Source organism: Rhineura floridana, chromosome 22 (genome assembly GCF_030035675.1).
Source record: "Rhineura floridana isolate rRhiFlo1 chromosome 22, rRhiFlo1.hap2, whole genome shotgun sequence".
In the NCBI taxonomy this organism is placed as follows: domain Eukaryota; kingdom Metazoa; phylum Chordata; class Lepidosauria; order Squamata; family Rhineuridae; genus Rhineura; species Rhineura floridana.
Genome location: NC_084501.1, coordinates 17,580,803 through 17,594,344, shown reverse-complemented (window position 1 = coordinate 17,594,344; position 13,542 = coordinate 17,580,803). Strand labels below are relative to the sequence as shown.

The 13,542-nt window shown below is 48.5% G+C and overlaps 1 protein-coding gene and 1 pseudogene across 8 annotated transcripts in view; one reads left to right on the top strand and one right to left on the bottom strand.

Annotated features, from left to right (window-relative positions):
• The window catches only part of KCNN3 (potassium calcium-activated channel subfamily N member 3), an 82,823-nt gene that overhangs the window by 34,462 nt on the left and 34,819 nt on the right, over positions 1–13,542 (top strand). For all 8 annotated transcript variants that reach the window (XM_061606094.1, XM_061606092.1, XM_061606097.1 and 5 more), the window contains exon 4: positions 8,098–8,239. In XM_061606094.1, coding sequence (XP_061462078.1) covers positions 8,098–8,239 — 142 coding nt within the window. The remainder of the gene's footprint in view (positions 1–8,097; positions 8,240–13,542) is intronic.
• LOC133375291 (5S ribosomal RNA) lies at positions 1,433–1,551 on the bottom strand (annotated as a pseudogene).

Below are 13,542 nucleotides of genomic sequence, written 5' to 3'. Positions count from 1 at the left end.
GGGATTTCATGGTAAGCGGTATTCAGAGGGGGTTTCCCATTGCCTCCCTCTGAGGCTAGTCCTCCCCAGCTGGCTAGGGCCTGCTCAGCTTGCCCCTTCCTTGTCCGCAAGTGCCAACTGGGGGGCAACTGGGCTCCTTGGGGCTATGCAGCTTGCCCATGGCTGCCCAGGTGGCAGGGCACGTAACCCCTGAGCCACTCCCTGTGGGGTGATCTTTAGCTGGCTCTTGATCCCCAGGAGACACGAGCGGGATTTGAACTCACAGACTCTGGACTCCCAGCCAGGCTCTCCTCCCCACTAAGCTACCTCCCATTGAAGAAGACGAAAATAAATAATAAATAAATAAAAAAACAAGGCATGATCATGTACCAGGGAAGATTCACTGCCGGTGGGCATTCCTGCAAAAATGATGCAAAAGGTCTGAGCAAGTCTTGCCCACCCAAATGCCCACTGCCTGCTTACTACAGGCAGGAGGGTGGAATACACCCCAGTTGCCAGGCTCTGCTGCCGCCGGACTCCCTGGGAGGCACACGGGGGAAATGCTGAGTGAATGGCTCAGCTAGCGAGGGATCCGCGCCAAGGTGCGGGAGGCTGGCAGGGCGCCAGCGGGCACCCTGTAGAACACCAGATGCCAACAATTCTCTAGCTTCAAGCTTCTCTCTCCGCCCACCCCCCTATTTTCTTTCCATTCTGAGTAATCCCGTCCACCCTAGCTCTCTCTGTGTGTTTTTAAATCCACTTTCAGGGAGCTCTCCCTGCAACAATTTGTTGAGGCGCAAAATGGCAATTCCATGGATGCGGTTCATGGGCACCGTTTTTATTTGGATGCCAGTGGAGGCATTCATTCGACTGGCAAATAAATAGCGATTTTCGCGAGGACCGGGACGCGGGTAGGAGGTGACGCTCCCTGGGTTGTGTGCAAAGCAGCGTTAAAGGGAAGGTTCCGTTAGCGCAAGGATTTCTCTTTGCGCAACGGGACATCCTCTGCCCCTCTTCCCCTCCTCTGTATCCCCTAAATCTGTTCCGGGGTTTCCCCAGCCCTCTGGAGCGGATTTGGGGATGTTGGAACACTTGTGCAGGAGAGAAATCCTGTTGCGCTACTGCTAATCCTTGCACTTGTTATATGCCATATGCTATTTATTTTTTTATTTAATTTGTATCCCACCCTCCCAGCCAGAGCCCAGGGCAGCAAACAAAGCACTAAAACACTTTAAAACATCATAAAAACAGATCTTAACATACATTAACAAAACAGCATGAAAAACATTTAAAAAAAAACAACTTTAAAAAAGGGTTAAAACATTATTAAAAACATATTAAACAATTAATATGTTATATGGCGACCCTATGAATCTTTTTTTATATATGTATATATTCATAGGGTTTTCATGGTAAGAGGTATTCAGAGGTGATTTACCTTTGCCTCCCGCTAAGCCGACGGCACCCGGTATTCCCAGGCGGTCTCCCATCCAAGGACTAACCAGGCCTGACCCTGCTTAGCTTCTGAAATCAGATGAGATCGGGCGTGTTCAGGATAGTATGGCCATAGGCAGTCCTTGCACTAGTGCCACTGTTTAGTTGCATACGCCCACCCCTGAGGTGCCAGTGCTCCCTGCCCATTTCCAAGGCTGATATTTATGTTTTCTTTTAAGACACGGCTGGGGAACCTATCCTTCCCCCCGCCCCACACAGATTTCTTGGACTCTATCTCCCATCAGCCCCAGCAAATCTGGCCAAGGATCAGGGATGATGGGAGTTGTAGTCCAATGACAACCGGAGGGCCACTGGTTCCTCCACCCCTGATTTGAGGCATAACCAGTTCATTTCATTCATGGCATCAACGTTGCATTTAAGTTTGGCACTCGGAAAGAATTCCGGGTGACCTCTCCTGGGCTTTAATTTATTTATTATTTTATTTATATCCCGCCCTTCCTCCCAGCAGGAGCGAAGTCGTAGGGAGTTGCACTAAGGGCGCTGAGCATTTTTTGGAGACTCCTGTTCTCCTCACAGAGCTCTGATTTTCAGAGTGGCTTAACAGTCGCTCCCTCTTCCCAGCGCACTGTAGCGCTGCGAGGGGTTTGGGGTCTCCAAACAACTCCTAGCACCCTGGACAAACGGCATCTCCCAGGATTCTTTGGGGGAAGCCATGACTGTTTAAAGTGGTATGATTCTGCTTTAAATGTCTGGTGCGGTTGGAGCTTTCGTTGTGTCGTTGCTGGGTATGGGAGGAAGGAGGGGGAACAGTGAAGAAAGCAAACGAGAAAGGATCTGTCCATTGCTATTCTCTCTGTTTCTTGTTTTTGCAATCATAAAACCAGTTCTCCGCATTTCTGCAACAATTCACAATTTTTTTAATCCTCATGAAAATTCTACAGCGTTTCAGTGCAGATTTCTCCTAATTAAGCATTCTTGTTGGCCGTTTTGCCTGATGGACGTATTTTTGCAAGCCATTTCTGGTCAAATAATACATTTCTGTATGTCCTTTTCACTCGTGTATGTATTTTTAGGCATACTGTCCCCTAACGCAGGCGTTTTTGTCGACCTTGTTTGACGGGCAAAGTGCATTGCAAAATTTGAACCGGTGCAGATTTTGGAGGATGGCTGTATTCTGGTTCTCATGTTGTTTTGGAAAATGCGGATTTGATAGATTTGGCTTGAAATGCAAACTGAATTGAATTTCTCGCCCATCCCTAGTGTCCACAGAGAGTAGATGACATCAGCGCTTGGCACGGGTGGCTGAATCTCCCTTCCGTTCTCTTGGCTTTGGGGGGGGGAGTCTGGTTAGAGGCCAGTGATTGCTGTCAGATGAGTTCCTCCTGTTTCCCGTGAAACCGTTTGTACTCTTGGCAGGCATGGGCGCGCACTCGCTTGCTTTCTCACTGTCAGCCTCGAACAAATGGTTCCTATCCCCTTGCTTCTCAGCATGGTGATTTTTCTGTGTTGGGGCGGGGGGGGGAGTCATGTTCCTGCACGCTGTCGTCCCAGGTGCGCACTCTCCCTCTCCGACCCCTGCACCTCACCCCAAGTTGTTTTAATTTCCAATCTTGCAAAAGAATACAGGAAGTCTAGGTACTAAAGAAACACCCTGCGTCTCTGAAAACATAATGATCGAAAGAGGTTAAAGAATTTGACCGGGAACGAGTCTGTAACCTATGGCAGAGATTCCCAAACTTGTTTTCACTCCTCACGGTTCACTTGAAAATTGCCGAGGGTCTTGATGGACCATTTTGTGTTTTTTTCTGCCTGTTGTAGCATTTGGAGCTCTGTAGACTGCAAATCGTAATGCAACATGAGGAATGAAAGAAGCCAGAAAAAAATAAAATTAAAAATCGATATGGATGTTTCCATGCGATGGAGGGGCCCAGTTTGCAATCTTTAACCACAAAGCCACAGACACACCACAAACCACCTGAATGGAGCTCACAGACCACTGTTGGACCCCCTCGCCTATGAAATATATATAAATGACCAAATGAATTTCTGTCTTCATTGTGTGGCTTCAGCGTACAGAGGTGCATCTTTGGGGCACAGCTTTTGCCGTGTGCTAAAGATGCACCTCGTTACCCTGGCCCTTCGGCAGTTCATGGCGCTTTGTTTCGTGTCGATTTTGGTTTTCTCACTTTTCTAATGTTAAATTCAGTTCTTTATTTTCTGCAACAATCTGCGAATTGTATTTTTTTTTTAAATCCTCGTGAAAATTCTCCACCGTTCGTGTGAATTTGTCCAAATAAACACATTTTTCGTAGGCAGTTTCGACAAAGGTACACATTTTTGCAAGCCATCTCTCATCACATCATGCCCTTTTGCATGTTATCTTCCCTCATGTATTCATTTTTATGCACACTTCCCCCTAATATATGCATTTTTGTAAATGTCTAATTGGCGAACTGCATCCCAAAAATGTGAATGTGAATTTTGTAGGGTGGCTGTGTTTTGATTCTCATATTGCTTCGGAAAGTGCAAATTTGATAAATCCTGCTTGAAATGCGAACTGAATCGAAATTCTCACCCATCCCTAGGCTTCACCACGCTGAAATGCAGGCACTGTGTAGTAACATCGCATCAGTATGTTCTAAAATATCCAGCTGTGCTGACTGGATGCATCTTTCAAAGGCCGACTGCAGTACAGCAATGGCAAACAATGATATGGTTTTCCCCAAACCTTGAAGATATTTGCAGCAGATGCATTTCAGAAAAAATGCCAGACGTGTTGTGACTTATCTTTTCATACCTATGTTACAGAAATACACGAGGTAGTACTGAATGTTCATCCTACTCACCCACTGAAGTTAATGGATGTGATTACCTTAGGTTCGTTAATTTCAATGGCTCTACTCTGAGTAGGAGTTAGTTGAAATGCAAGCCATTATGTTTATTTTGGTCCTTGACTTTATTCATGCTTTTGCATCTGTTAATTGGTCAGGGAATATATTCTCTAGGTTTGGTTTTTTAATTTCCAATCTTGCACCCCAGCGAGGAGGAAAAATGGGTGGGTGGGTTAAGCACCACCCCTTCCTGCCTGCTGTTTCTCTGAAAATACTGCCCCCCCTTGCAAACAGGCAGGGAGAAGGGTTAAGTTAAACAGAATCCCCTCCTGTCTGCTGTTACTCTGAAAAATCCCCCCTTGCAAACAGGTGGAGGGAAAGGGTTAAGTGAAGCACCACCCCACCCTGCTTTTCCTGTTTCTCTGAAAATTCCCCCTTTGCAAACAGGTTGGGGGGAAGGGTTAAGTGAGGCACCACCCCACCCTGCTTTTCCTGTTTCTCTGAAAATATTTTCCCCTTTGCTAACAGGTTGAGGGGGAAGGGTTAAGTCAAGTGCCACCCCTTCCTGCTTTTCCTTTTCCTCTGAAAACAGGCGGGGGTAAAGGGTTAAGTTTAAACAGTGCCCCTTCCTGCCTATGGCTTTTCCTCTTAAAAAAAAATCCCCCTTCCTTGTGCAGCCTCATTATTCAGCAGACACGAAGCTGGGAACCAGTAGCCTTTGCTTGACAGAAATATGTCATTCTATGCATGCGCACAGAACAGCCTTGTACAGGAAATGCATGAATTGGGAGGAGGGGGGCTGGGATGGCATACATGTGTGGGGGGGTGGGACTCCCTGGCAACCAGGGGAAAGAGCTGGGGGGGGGTAACCACCTACAGCACCGCTTTAATTTAGAAAACGGGAAACGGAGCTGGAGGCATGAGCAGGGTTGCGGTGGAGAGGAAAGCGAGAAAAACGGAAGCATGATCGATTCTAAACTCATTCTGCTCAAGGTTCCCTCTTCTCGGTAATTCTAGAGGGGCTGACAGTGGCCTGGCTTCAACCCTGACATTTCCCGACGGTCCCCCGGACATGTGCAGCCCCCATGTTCATTGCGCCGCTCAACCTCCCCACCACCACAAAGGGAGTGTCAGCGGGAGAATGTCTGTTTTCAATCCCCCATGGCATCTCCAAGCAGGTCTGGGAGAGACGCCCTGCCTGAAACCCTGGAGAGCCGCTGGGGGTCAGTGTGGACAGTACTGAGCTAGATGGGCCAGTGGTCTGCCTCACGGTAAGGCAGCCCTTTCAACCAGCCCTTTATTCAGACTCACACCCTCTCCCCAGGCTAGACCCCTTCCTGGCCCAGTTCCATGTTTTCCTCTGGGGGTTTTACTTGAAAGGGAGGAATATGTGAATTGTGATGATGTCTCTTCCTTGGCTGGATGGAGAGCAGCATGAGTGCGCGCACAGAAACCTCTGGCTGTTGCCTGCCTCAAATGTTTCCTCCTGTACGAAGGGAAGAACCCCATCCTTTGGTCGGGCCCACATTTTTCCTCTGGCCCTGCCTCCCCCTGGAATGTGACCCTTGGACGGTTACTGGGGAGAGAGTGTGGCCCTCAGGTGTATAAAGGTTCCCCATCCTTGCTGCCAAGTCTACTTGGTGAATTCGTGATAGAGGAAAGATTCAAACCAGGGACGTCCTGATTTTGCAGCTCACTCTTCTGTTCATTATTATTTCTATTTCTATATTTATTTATTCATATCCCACCCTTTCTCCCAGTAGGAGCCCAGTAATAACAATAATTATCATCATCATCATCAGTAACAATAATAATAATAAATAGGGTTTTTTTTACCTTCCCTTTACCACAAGGCCATTGTACAACAACATAAAAATACACCAGCTTTCCGATGTGGACTCTCGGCTCGCGTTTTTCAGCTCAGTTTCAGTGCTGTGCTGAAAGACAACCTCGCGACTGATCTTTTTTCAAGCCAGGGGCTTAGCTCTGGCGTGTGAGGAGTAGACCTTTGGCCACATTCACCTGGGCTCTTCTTATGTCGGGGTGCCCTCCCAGTGGCTGTCGCCTTCCCCTGCTCTCTGAAATCAGCTTCACTGGAGATGCCGGGGACTGAACAGATGGAGGCCACATGTCTCTGAATCCTGGTTGCTGGAATTCACAAGGGGGGGGAGGAGAGGTGCAGCTGCGCTCAGGTCCTGCTTGTGGACTTCCCAGAAGAGGCATCTGGTTGGCCACTGTGAGAACAGGATGCAGGCCTAGTTGGTCCACTGGCCTCATCCAGCACGGCCGCTCTGACGTTCTTAAGCCCCTGAGCCTTCCTTCAGCATCACACGTTTGCTTCAGTTTTCCTTCTCTCTCCCCATGGGAAGTGCAGCTTTTTCTCATTACGGTACTGAGAGCTGTTCTCCTCCTCTTCGATTTAAACCTTTCAGTACACACACACACACACACCTGCCTTCCTCTCAGTCCCCCAAGGAAGACAGCCAGAAAACTGCAGTACTCTTGTCTGCCTTCCTCGGAGAGGAGACGCTTCCTTTTATATAATGAGCATGAGGCCCTGCCGGTGTTGCCGGTACATTCAGTGGTGGCTGTTAATAGCGGCTCTGTCCCCGGTGGGGGGTTCTCTGCCTGACCTTGCTGCCTGCCTCAACATCCCAGCAGCAGAAATTATTGCAAAGCTTTAAAAGAATTCTTTAAAGGCTTGGATAAGTCATCCCTGCTGCATTTTTTCCTTTTAAATACTACGAACATTTTTATTGTCAGTTTAGGAAACATACATCCAGTAGTGTAGTGACAAATTCAAAAGGGCAGGGTCCCTTCATGTTAGTCAGAACCACACCCCCTCAACTGTTGAGTTGAGAAGGAGATCCTTGTTGATGCCTTCTCCCACAACAGACATCCCTAGGGGGCAGTAAGCACGAAAGGGGAGAGTGTTAGCTACTGAGAAGAGTCTTTTCAGTGGCCGACTCCCCTCCTTTCACTCTGATTGGCTCCAATCAGCAGGAAAGGTCAAGGAAGCATGTTATAAAACTCTTCTCAGTGGCTAAGACACTCCCCTTTCATGCTGATTGGCTCACAGGGTGCTGAAGACATTGGGACCCTGCTCTCAAAAAAGTAAAGGATCTAAGACCCCCTGAGACCCTGGACAATATGCCTTTGTGTACATCTGACAAGGATCTGTGCTGTAAACATATCTTCATGCATCCCAGAAACAGTTGATTCAGGAGACACCTTTCAGTGCTTGCTTGTTCTGCCCCTCTGTGGATAATGCACAGAAGTGGTCGTGCAATTATCAAGTTTTTCAAAGTTTTAAAAGGTTGGGGAGCGCACCATCTGGCACATACTATATTTCAGACTGGGGTAAGGTCTCTACTTAAAAGGCTTGTTGAAAGAGGAAGGTCTTCAGCAGATGCCAAAAAGGTAACAGAGATGGCGCCTGTCTAATATTTAAGAGGAGGGAATTCCAGAGGGTCAGTGCTACCACACTAAAGGTCCGCTTCCTATGTTGTGCGGAATGGACCTCCTGATAAGATGGTATCTGCAGGAGGCCCTCACTGCAGACCCCAGTGATCAACTGGGTATATAAGGGGTATCCTGGTCCCAAGCTATATAGGGCTTTGTACACCAAAACCAGAACCTTGAACGTAGCCTGGTAGCTAACAAGCAGCCAGTGCAATTCTTTCAGCAGCGGGGCAACAAGTCTTGCAATCACGCGGAAGTGTCCTTCCCTGGCAGGTGGCCCTCGGAGGTTTCTCCAGAAGGGAATGCGGTCCTCGGTTTGGAAAAGGTTCCCCACCCATGCCTTACACAGATGCCTGTACTTCCTTGATAGGTACCATGACCAACAGGACGTCACCAGCAACTTTCTGGGCGCCATGTGGCTTATCTCCATCACCTTCCTGTCTATCGGCTACGGTGACATGGTCCCGCACACGTACTGTGGCAAAGGCGTCTGCCTGCTCACGGGCATTATGGTAAGGGGGAACCTCGTGGTGCAGTCCTGGGGCAGGTGAAACACTGTGCGTCTTGGCGGGGGCAGAGATTGGAAGTGCTGTTTCAGGGCTGGTGGAACCTGGTGCTCCCAAATGCTGTTGGGCTGCAACACCCATCCGCCCCAGCCTGCATGGCCGACAGTCACAGATGATGGGAGCTGTGTAGTCCAACAACTTCCAAAGGGCTCCACAGGGTCCCCCACCCCTGATTTATAGCATGGGTGCTCCACTGGTCATCCAAACGGGCTCCCAGAGCAGCTTAAGTTACTGTACAGTCAAAGAAAACAAGCCAGGTGTAGCAATTTGAAAAAAGACACGACACAAAAGGAAAAGAGGAGGGGGAAGGAAGAGGAAAATAAGCCAAACGTGGGCTCCAGTTCTTAAAAGTTACAGAGTAGTCTTTTTTTTATGACCAGCTGGAACAGAAACAGTTCAGGGATGGAAGGAACATCGGAAGCCGCCTTATTTTGAGTCAGGCCCTTGGCCCACCTAGCTCAGTATTGTCTGCACTGATGGGCAGCAGCTCTCCTGGGTAACAGGCAGGGTTCTCTCCCAAGCGCTACCTGGAGATGCCAAGGATTGATCTTGGGACCTTCTGTGTGCAAGGCAGATGGTCGATCACTGAGTTACAGTCCTTCCCACCCGTAGGAGCTAGTCTTTCAGCGCAGCTGATGCAATGGGACCCTGCTTCCATCTCTTCCACCTAAGTCAGCCTGCTGGATCAGTCAGTTTCAGCCCAGTCCTGTTTCTGATGGCAGCCAGTCATCTGCTTCCAGGAATCTTGCAAATTATCTCCATCACCTTCCTGTCTATCGGCTCACTTGCACTGTACACTTGAAATAGCCATGACTTTCCCCAAAGAATCCTAGGAGGTGTAGTTTTTCAGGGTGCCAAGAGGCTAGCAGGAGACACCTCTTTTTCTCACAGAACTACAGTTCCCAGAATGCTCTGGGAAGAGGGATTGATTGTTAAACCTCTCTCTGGGATTTGCAGCTCTGTGAGGGGCATAGTGCGTCTCCTAGCACCTCTTAGCACCCTTCGCAGGCTACAGTTCCCAGGATTCTTTGGAGGTAGCCATGCCTGTTTAAAGAGGTGGGATACTGCTTTAAATGTGTAGGGCAGATGGGGCCCAGGACACGAAAGCAATCGCCCTGCTCTTGTCATTTGACTCCCATCCACACCAGGCATTTAAAGGACATTTAAAGTGTGTGGCTTCCCCCGAAGAATCCTGGGAACTGTAGTTTCTTCTGGGTGCTGGGAATTGTCACTCTGTCCAGACCCAACTGGGGTTTCCAGGACCCTTTGGGGAGATCCATGTGCTATAGATGTAACGGGGTGGACGTGACCGCAGTCTCCACACCATCCGGGCCTGCATCTTCTGAGCTGAACGCCTTACTGTTTTTCCTCCGCCCCCCAGCCTCTCCCCCACCCCACCCAAAAAAACTCCTGCCCTCTGACTGTTATGTTTCTCTCCTGACCATCTCCCACAGCAGTGCCCTTCCCCGTTGCTGCAGAGCTCCTTGCAAACGGTGGCAATTGCTTGCCATACCAGCAGGCCTTCGCCCCCCTGTGGGTTGCTATGGTGACCACGAAGGTCAGGGGCCTGCTGTGGGAATGAAATGGCAGATAGTGAGGTGTGGATGAGGGGAGCAAGTGAGGCAAACCTGCCAGCATATTGTTTTTCGGGGGGGCGGAATTCATACATAATATATTCACCTTGAGACTCTCCCCCCGACTCATTGCCCTTGTGTGCAGTCACCATTGTTGTCTTAAGTTATGTTTATTAAATTTCTGTCCTGCCCAGGGAGGCAAAACTATTAATGAAAAAGTAGTCAAACAATTCTATCATCTATCTATCTATCTATCTATCTATCTATCTATCTATCTATCTATCTATCTATCTATCTATCTATCTATCTATCTATCTATCTATCTACCTACCTACCTACCTATCTATCTACCTACCTACCTACCTACCTACCTACCTACCTACCCCCTGTGTGTGTGTGTGTGTGTATGTGTGTATATATATACACATACACACCTTCCTCTCTCTCTCTCTCTCTCTCTCTCTCTCTCTCTCTCTCTCTCTCTCTCTGCACCTACCTACCTACCCCCTCTTGCATGCTTATGCAGGCAATTAAGATTATGTCTTTTTGCTATAGTGACCTTTGTTTTTGCTGTATTTTCAGTGTTTTTATGGTGTGGTTGTTGTTGTTTTTTACTTGTAAACTGCTTGGATGTTTTTAACGCAATAGCGGTATACAAATGTATTTATAAATAAATACATAAAACATATTTTACAAACGATATTTCATCCATCTAAAACTATTAAGAAGCTCTAATTCTCTTTTGAAGCTGACTAGCTTAGGTCTGTTCATTTTAGTGGGTCTGCTCTGAGTAGAACTTAGCTGAATACAACCCACCCAGATTGACGGATGGGACTTCAGGTCTATTAATTTAAGTGGATCTGCTCCAAACAGAGCTCAGTTTGAATGCCGATTGGTGGCCTTTGGGAAAAGGTTGGAGCTTCCCTGCCTGGCTTCCAGAAAGTGTCCGGTTTGCCACTATCTGTATTTGTGTGTGTGTGTGTATGCGAGACAGAGAGAGAAACTGGATGCTTGATGAGTTTTCACCATACCTGGCAGGCCTCCTTATTAAACTGCGCTAGTTAAAACCATCAGAACAGCACTGGCGGATCAGGCCGGTGGCCCATCTAGTCCAGCATCCTGTTCTCTCAGCGGCCAACCAGTTAGGAATGGAGCCTCCACGTGTATTGGCAGTCTATCTCTAAGTTACCAGCTGCTGCCAGCGGCAGAAGACAAACCATAGGGAAAGGGGCCTCCCCGCGCCCTGCGGGGTATGCTTCCCCCCCTAAAAAAGCATCTGGCCGACAACCGTGAGAAACAGGATGGATCTTGTCGCCTGATCCAGTGGGGGCTTTTGTTTTGCTCGTCTCGAGCATTTTCTGCACCACTTCCAACTTCTCCAGTTTGTTCTAGATGTACTCTGGGCTTCAGGAGCCAGCTGTTGTGCAATATCCTCACTCGTCGTAGCCCACTCCATTAATCCAAGTGGCTTCCATACTAATGTCTCCCCCCCCCACTCCCCCCAAGCACCATTCCTTCTGTTTATTTATCTTTCTTTTAATTAATGAGCTAGATTGGGCTGCACACCCCAACCCCACCCTGGGGAAATATGGAGCAGCAGCTAGAAATCCTCTGCCTCCAAATGCTGCTGACGCTTTGCAACTGGACGGAGATTTCCTTGCCAGATTGCCTTCTCGGAAGCCGGATCTCCTACAGCCTGGTGAGAATCCCAAAGCTTTGTGTGTCAACAAGAGCGGTCTGGGGATACGGCCAGAACTGTGTGCACACAATTAAGCAGGAATGCAAGGAAAGAGCCTGGGCTGTGTGGCCCAGGAACTTGGCTCTGATTTGAAAATCAAGTTTCTCGGCCTCATGACTGAGAGGAAGCTCTGGACTTGCCTGCTTTTGCAGCGCAAGCCTGTACGTCTCTACTCGGAAGTAAGTCCTGTTGAGCTCAGCGGGGCTTACTCTCAGGTCAGCGGATACAGGATTTTGCAGCCTTAGGGAGCGATCCTAACTGTGGGAAGCTGGCATAAAGTATGCCAGGTCGAAGCCCCATTCAGGAGCGAGGCTACTGTTGGCTGAGCCGGCCCAAGCCTGCCGGAAGGAAAACAAGCCTTTAAAATAGAGTTTGACTTACACCTCCCTTTTTGCCAGTGTATCTTCCACAAGAAGTTCCCATGTCACATGGCCAAGCTGAACTGAACAGAGTTAAGATACAGTGTAAGTATTGCCACTCTCCCAGAACACCCCTTGCTGGGGACTGACGGCAGCTTAAATTATGACAGTTCCAGCTGAGCCGGGATGAACGAGTTACACCCAGCTGAGTCGGGATCCGGCCAGCTCATCTGGAGATCCGCCAGATCCTAATGCTTCCGTCCTGGCAGGTCTAGAGTGAGGATTGCACCCTTAATCTCAGAAGCCAGAAAAGGCCGGTGAAAAAGAGGTTTTCTTGCTGCTATCGGGTTGTTGCAAAGCGCCTTGGTCCCCCTCCCCTTAAGCAAAGTCCAGAAAGAGTTGTGTCAACTGGTAACCATTTCTGACTGCATTATGGCAGAATGAGATGAACATTGGACGCTTCCCTGCACTTATCTGATGTACGCATACAGGGTTTTAAAGCACATGTTGTTAACTTGCTTTATCCAGTTTTTATGTGGCATTTTATATGGTCTCCTGTCAGAAGTTCAAACCAGCTCGGTGCTTGCCTGCTTTCTGCTCTGTAGCCACATGTGATTCACTGGGACTGCAATGTATGCAGGGGTGAAGGATGCGGATAGCCTCGGTGCAGCGATTTAAAGATTTTATTTTATTTTTTTAATGAGGTAGAAAACAGGCACAACTCTGGATGCAGCTAAGCACAGGAATTGGTGATTTGGGTGCACTCTTCAACCTCGACACTGACTGGCAGTGTCTCTCCAGGGTTTCAGACAGGGGACATTCCCAGCTCTACTTGGAGATGCTGGCAGGGATTGAACCTGGGTCCTTCTCTGTGCAGAGCAGATGCTCTGCTGCCCTTTTAACCAGAGGGGCTGGGGGCTGACCCCGCTAACCTACAGCCCTTCCACCGCAGATTCTCTGCCAACATGTCAGTGATTGGGAGAAGGGGAGTATTTTCACAAAAAGCCCAATCGTAGCCTTTTTGCTCTTCCTTTTGTTTTGTGTCTTTCTTTTGCAAGCAAAATCTTGTTTTATTATTATTAATCTTCGGCAGGGTGCCAGCGCAGTGTTTAAAAACACCATTTGCCATGCAACACCCCAGCGATCAGTCCTCTAGGACGTGTACCAGTGTCTTGACAACGTTCCCTGTTAATTCTTCACCGTCAATCCATGAGTAAACACCATGTGGTTTCTTTGCAAGGGTCTGGCCGGCCTAGATGCTTCCCTTTGGTCTTGATTCTCTCCTCCACCCCCTGACTTGGGAGCTCTTTCAAAAAAAAAAGAAAGATCCATCATTCATCTGAGACTTGGAGGCTTCCGCTCAGTTTATGACCGCTTCTGCATGACAGGCTTTGGGGATCATCTCAGTTGCAGCTGGAGGGAGCGTGCTAATTCAGCAGCACCCAAGTAATCCCGGGGTGACCTCTCGGTGCCTCTGAGTGGGCTGTGGGAAGCTGCATGTAACTTCCATGAAAGCAGCAAAGAGCTTCCTCAAACTTTCCAGGGTTCGGCCCTTTTAAGTTTAGAGAAAAGGCAAAC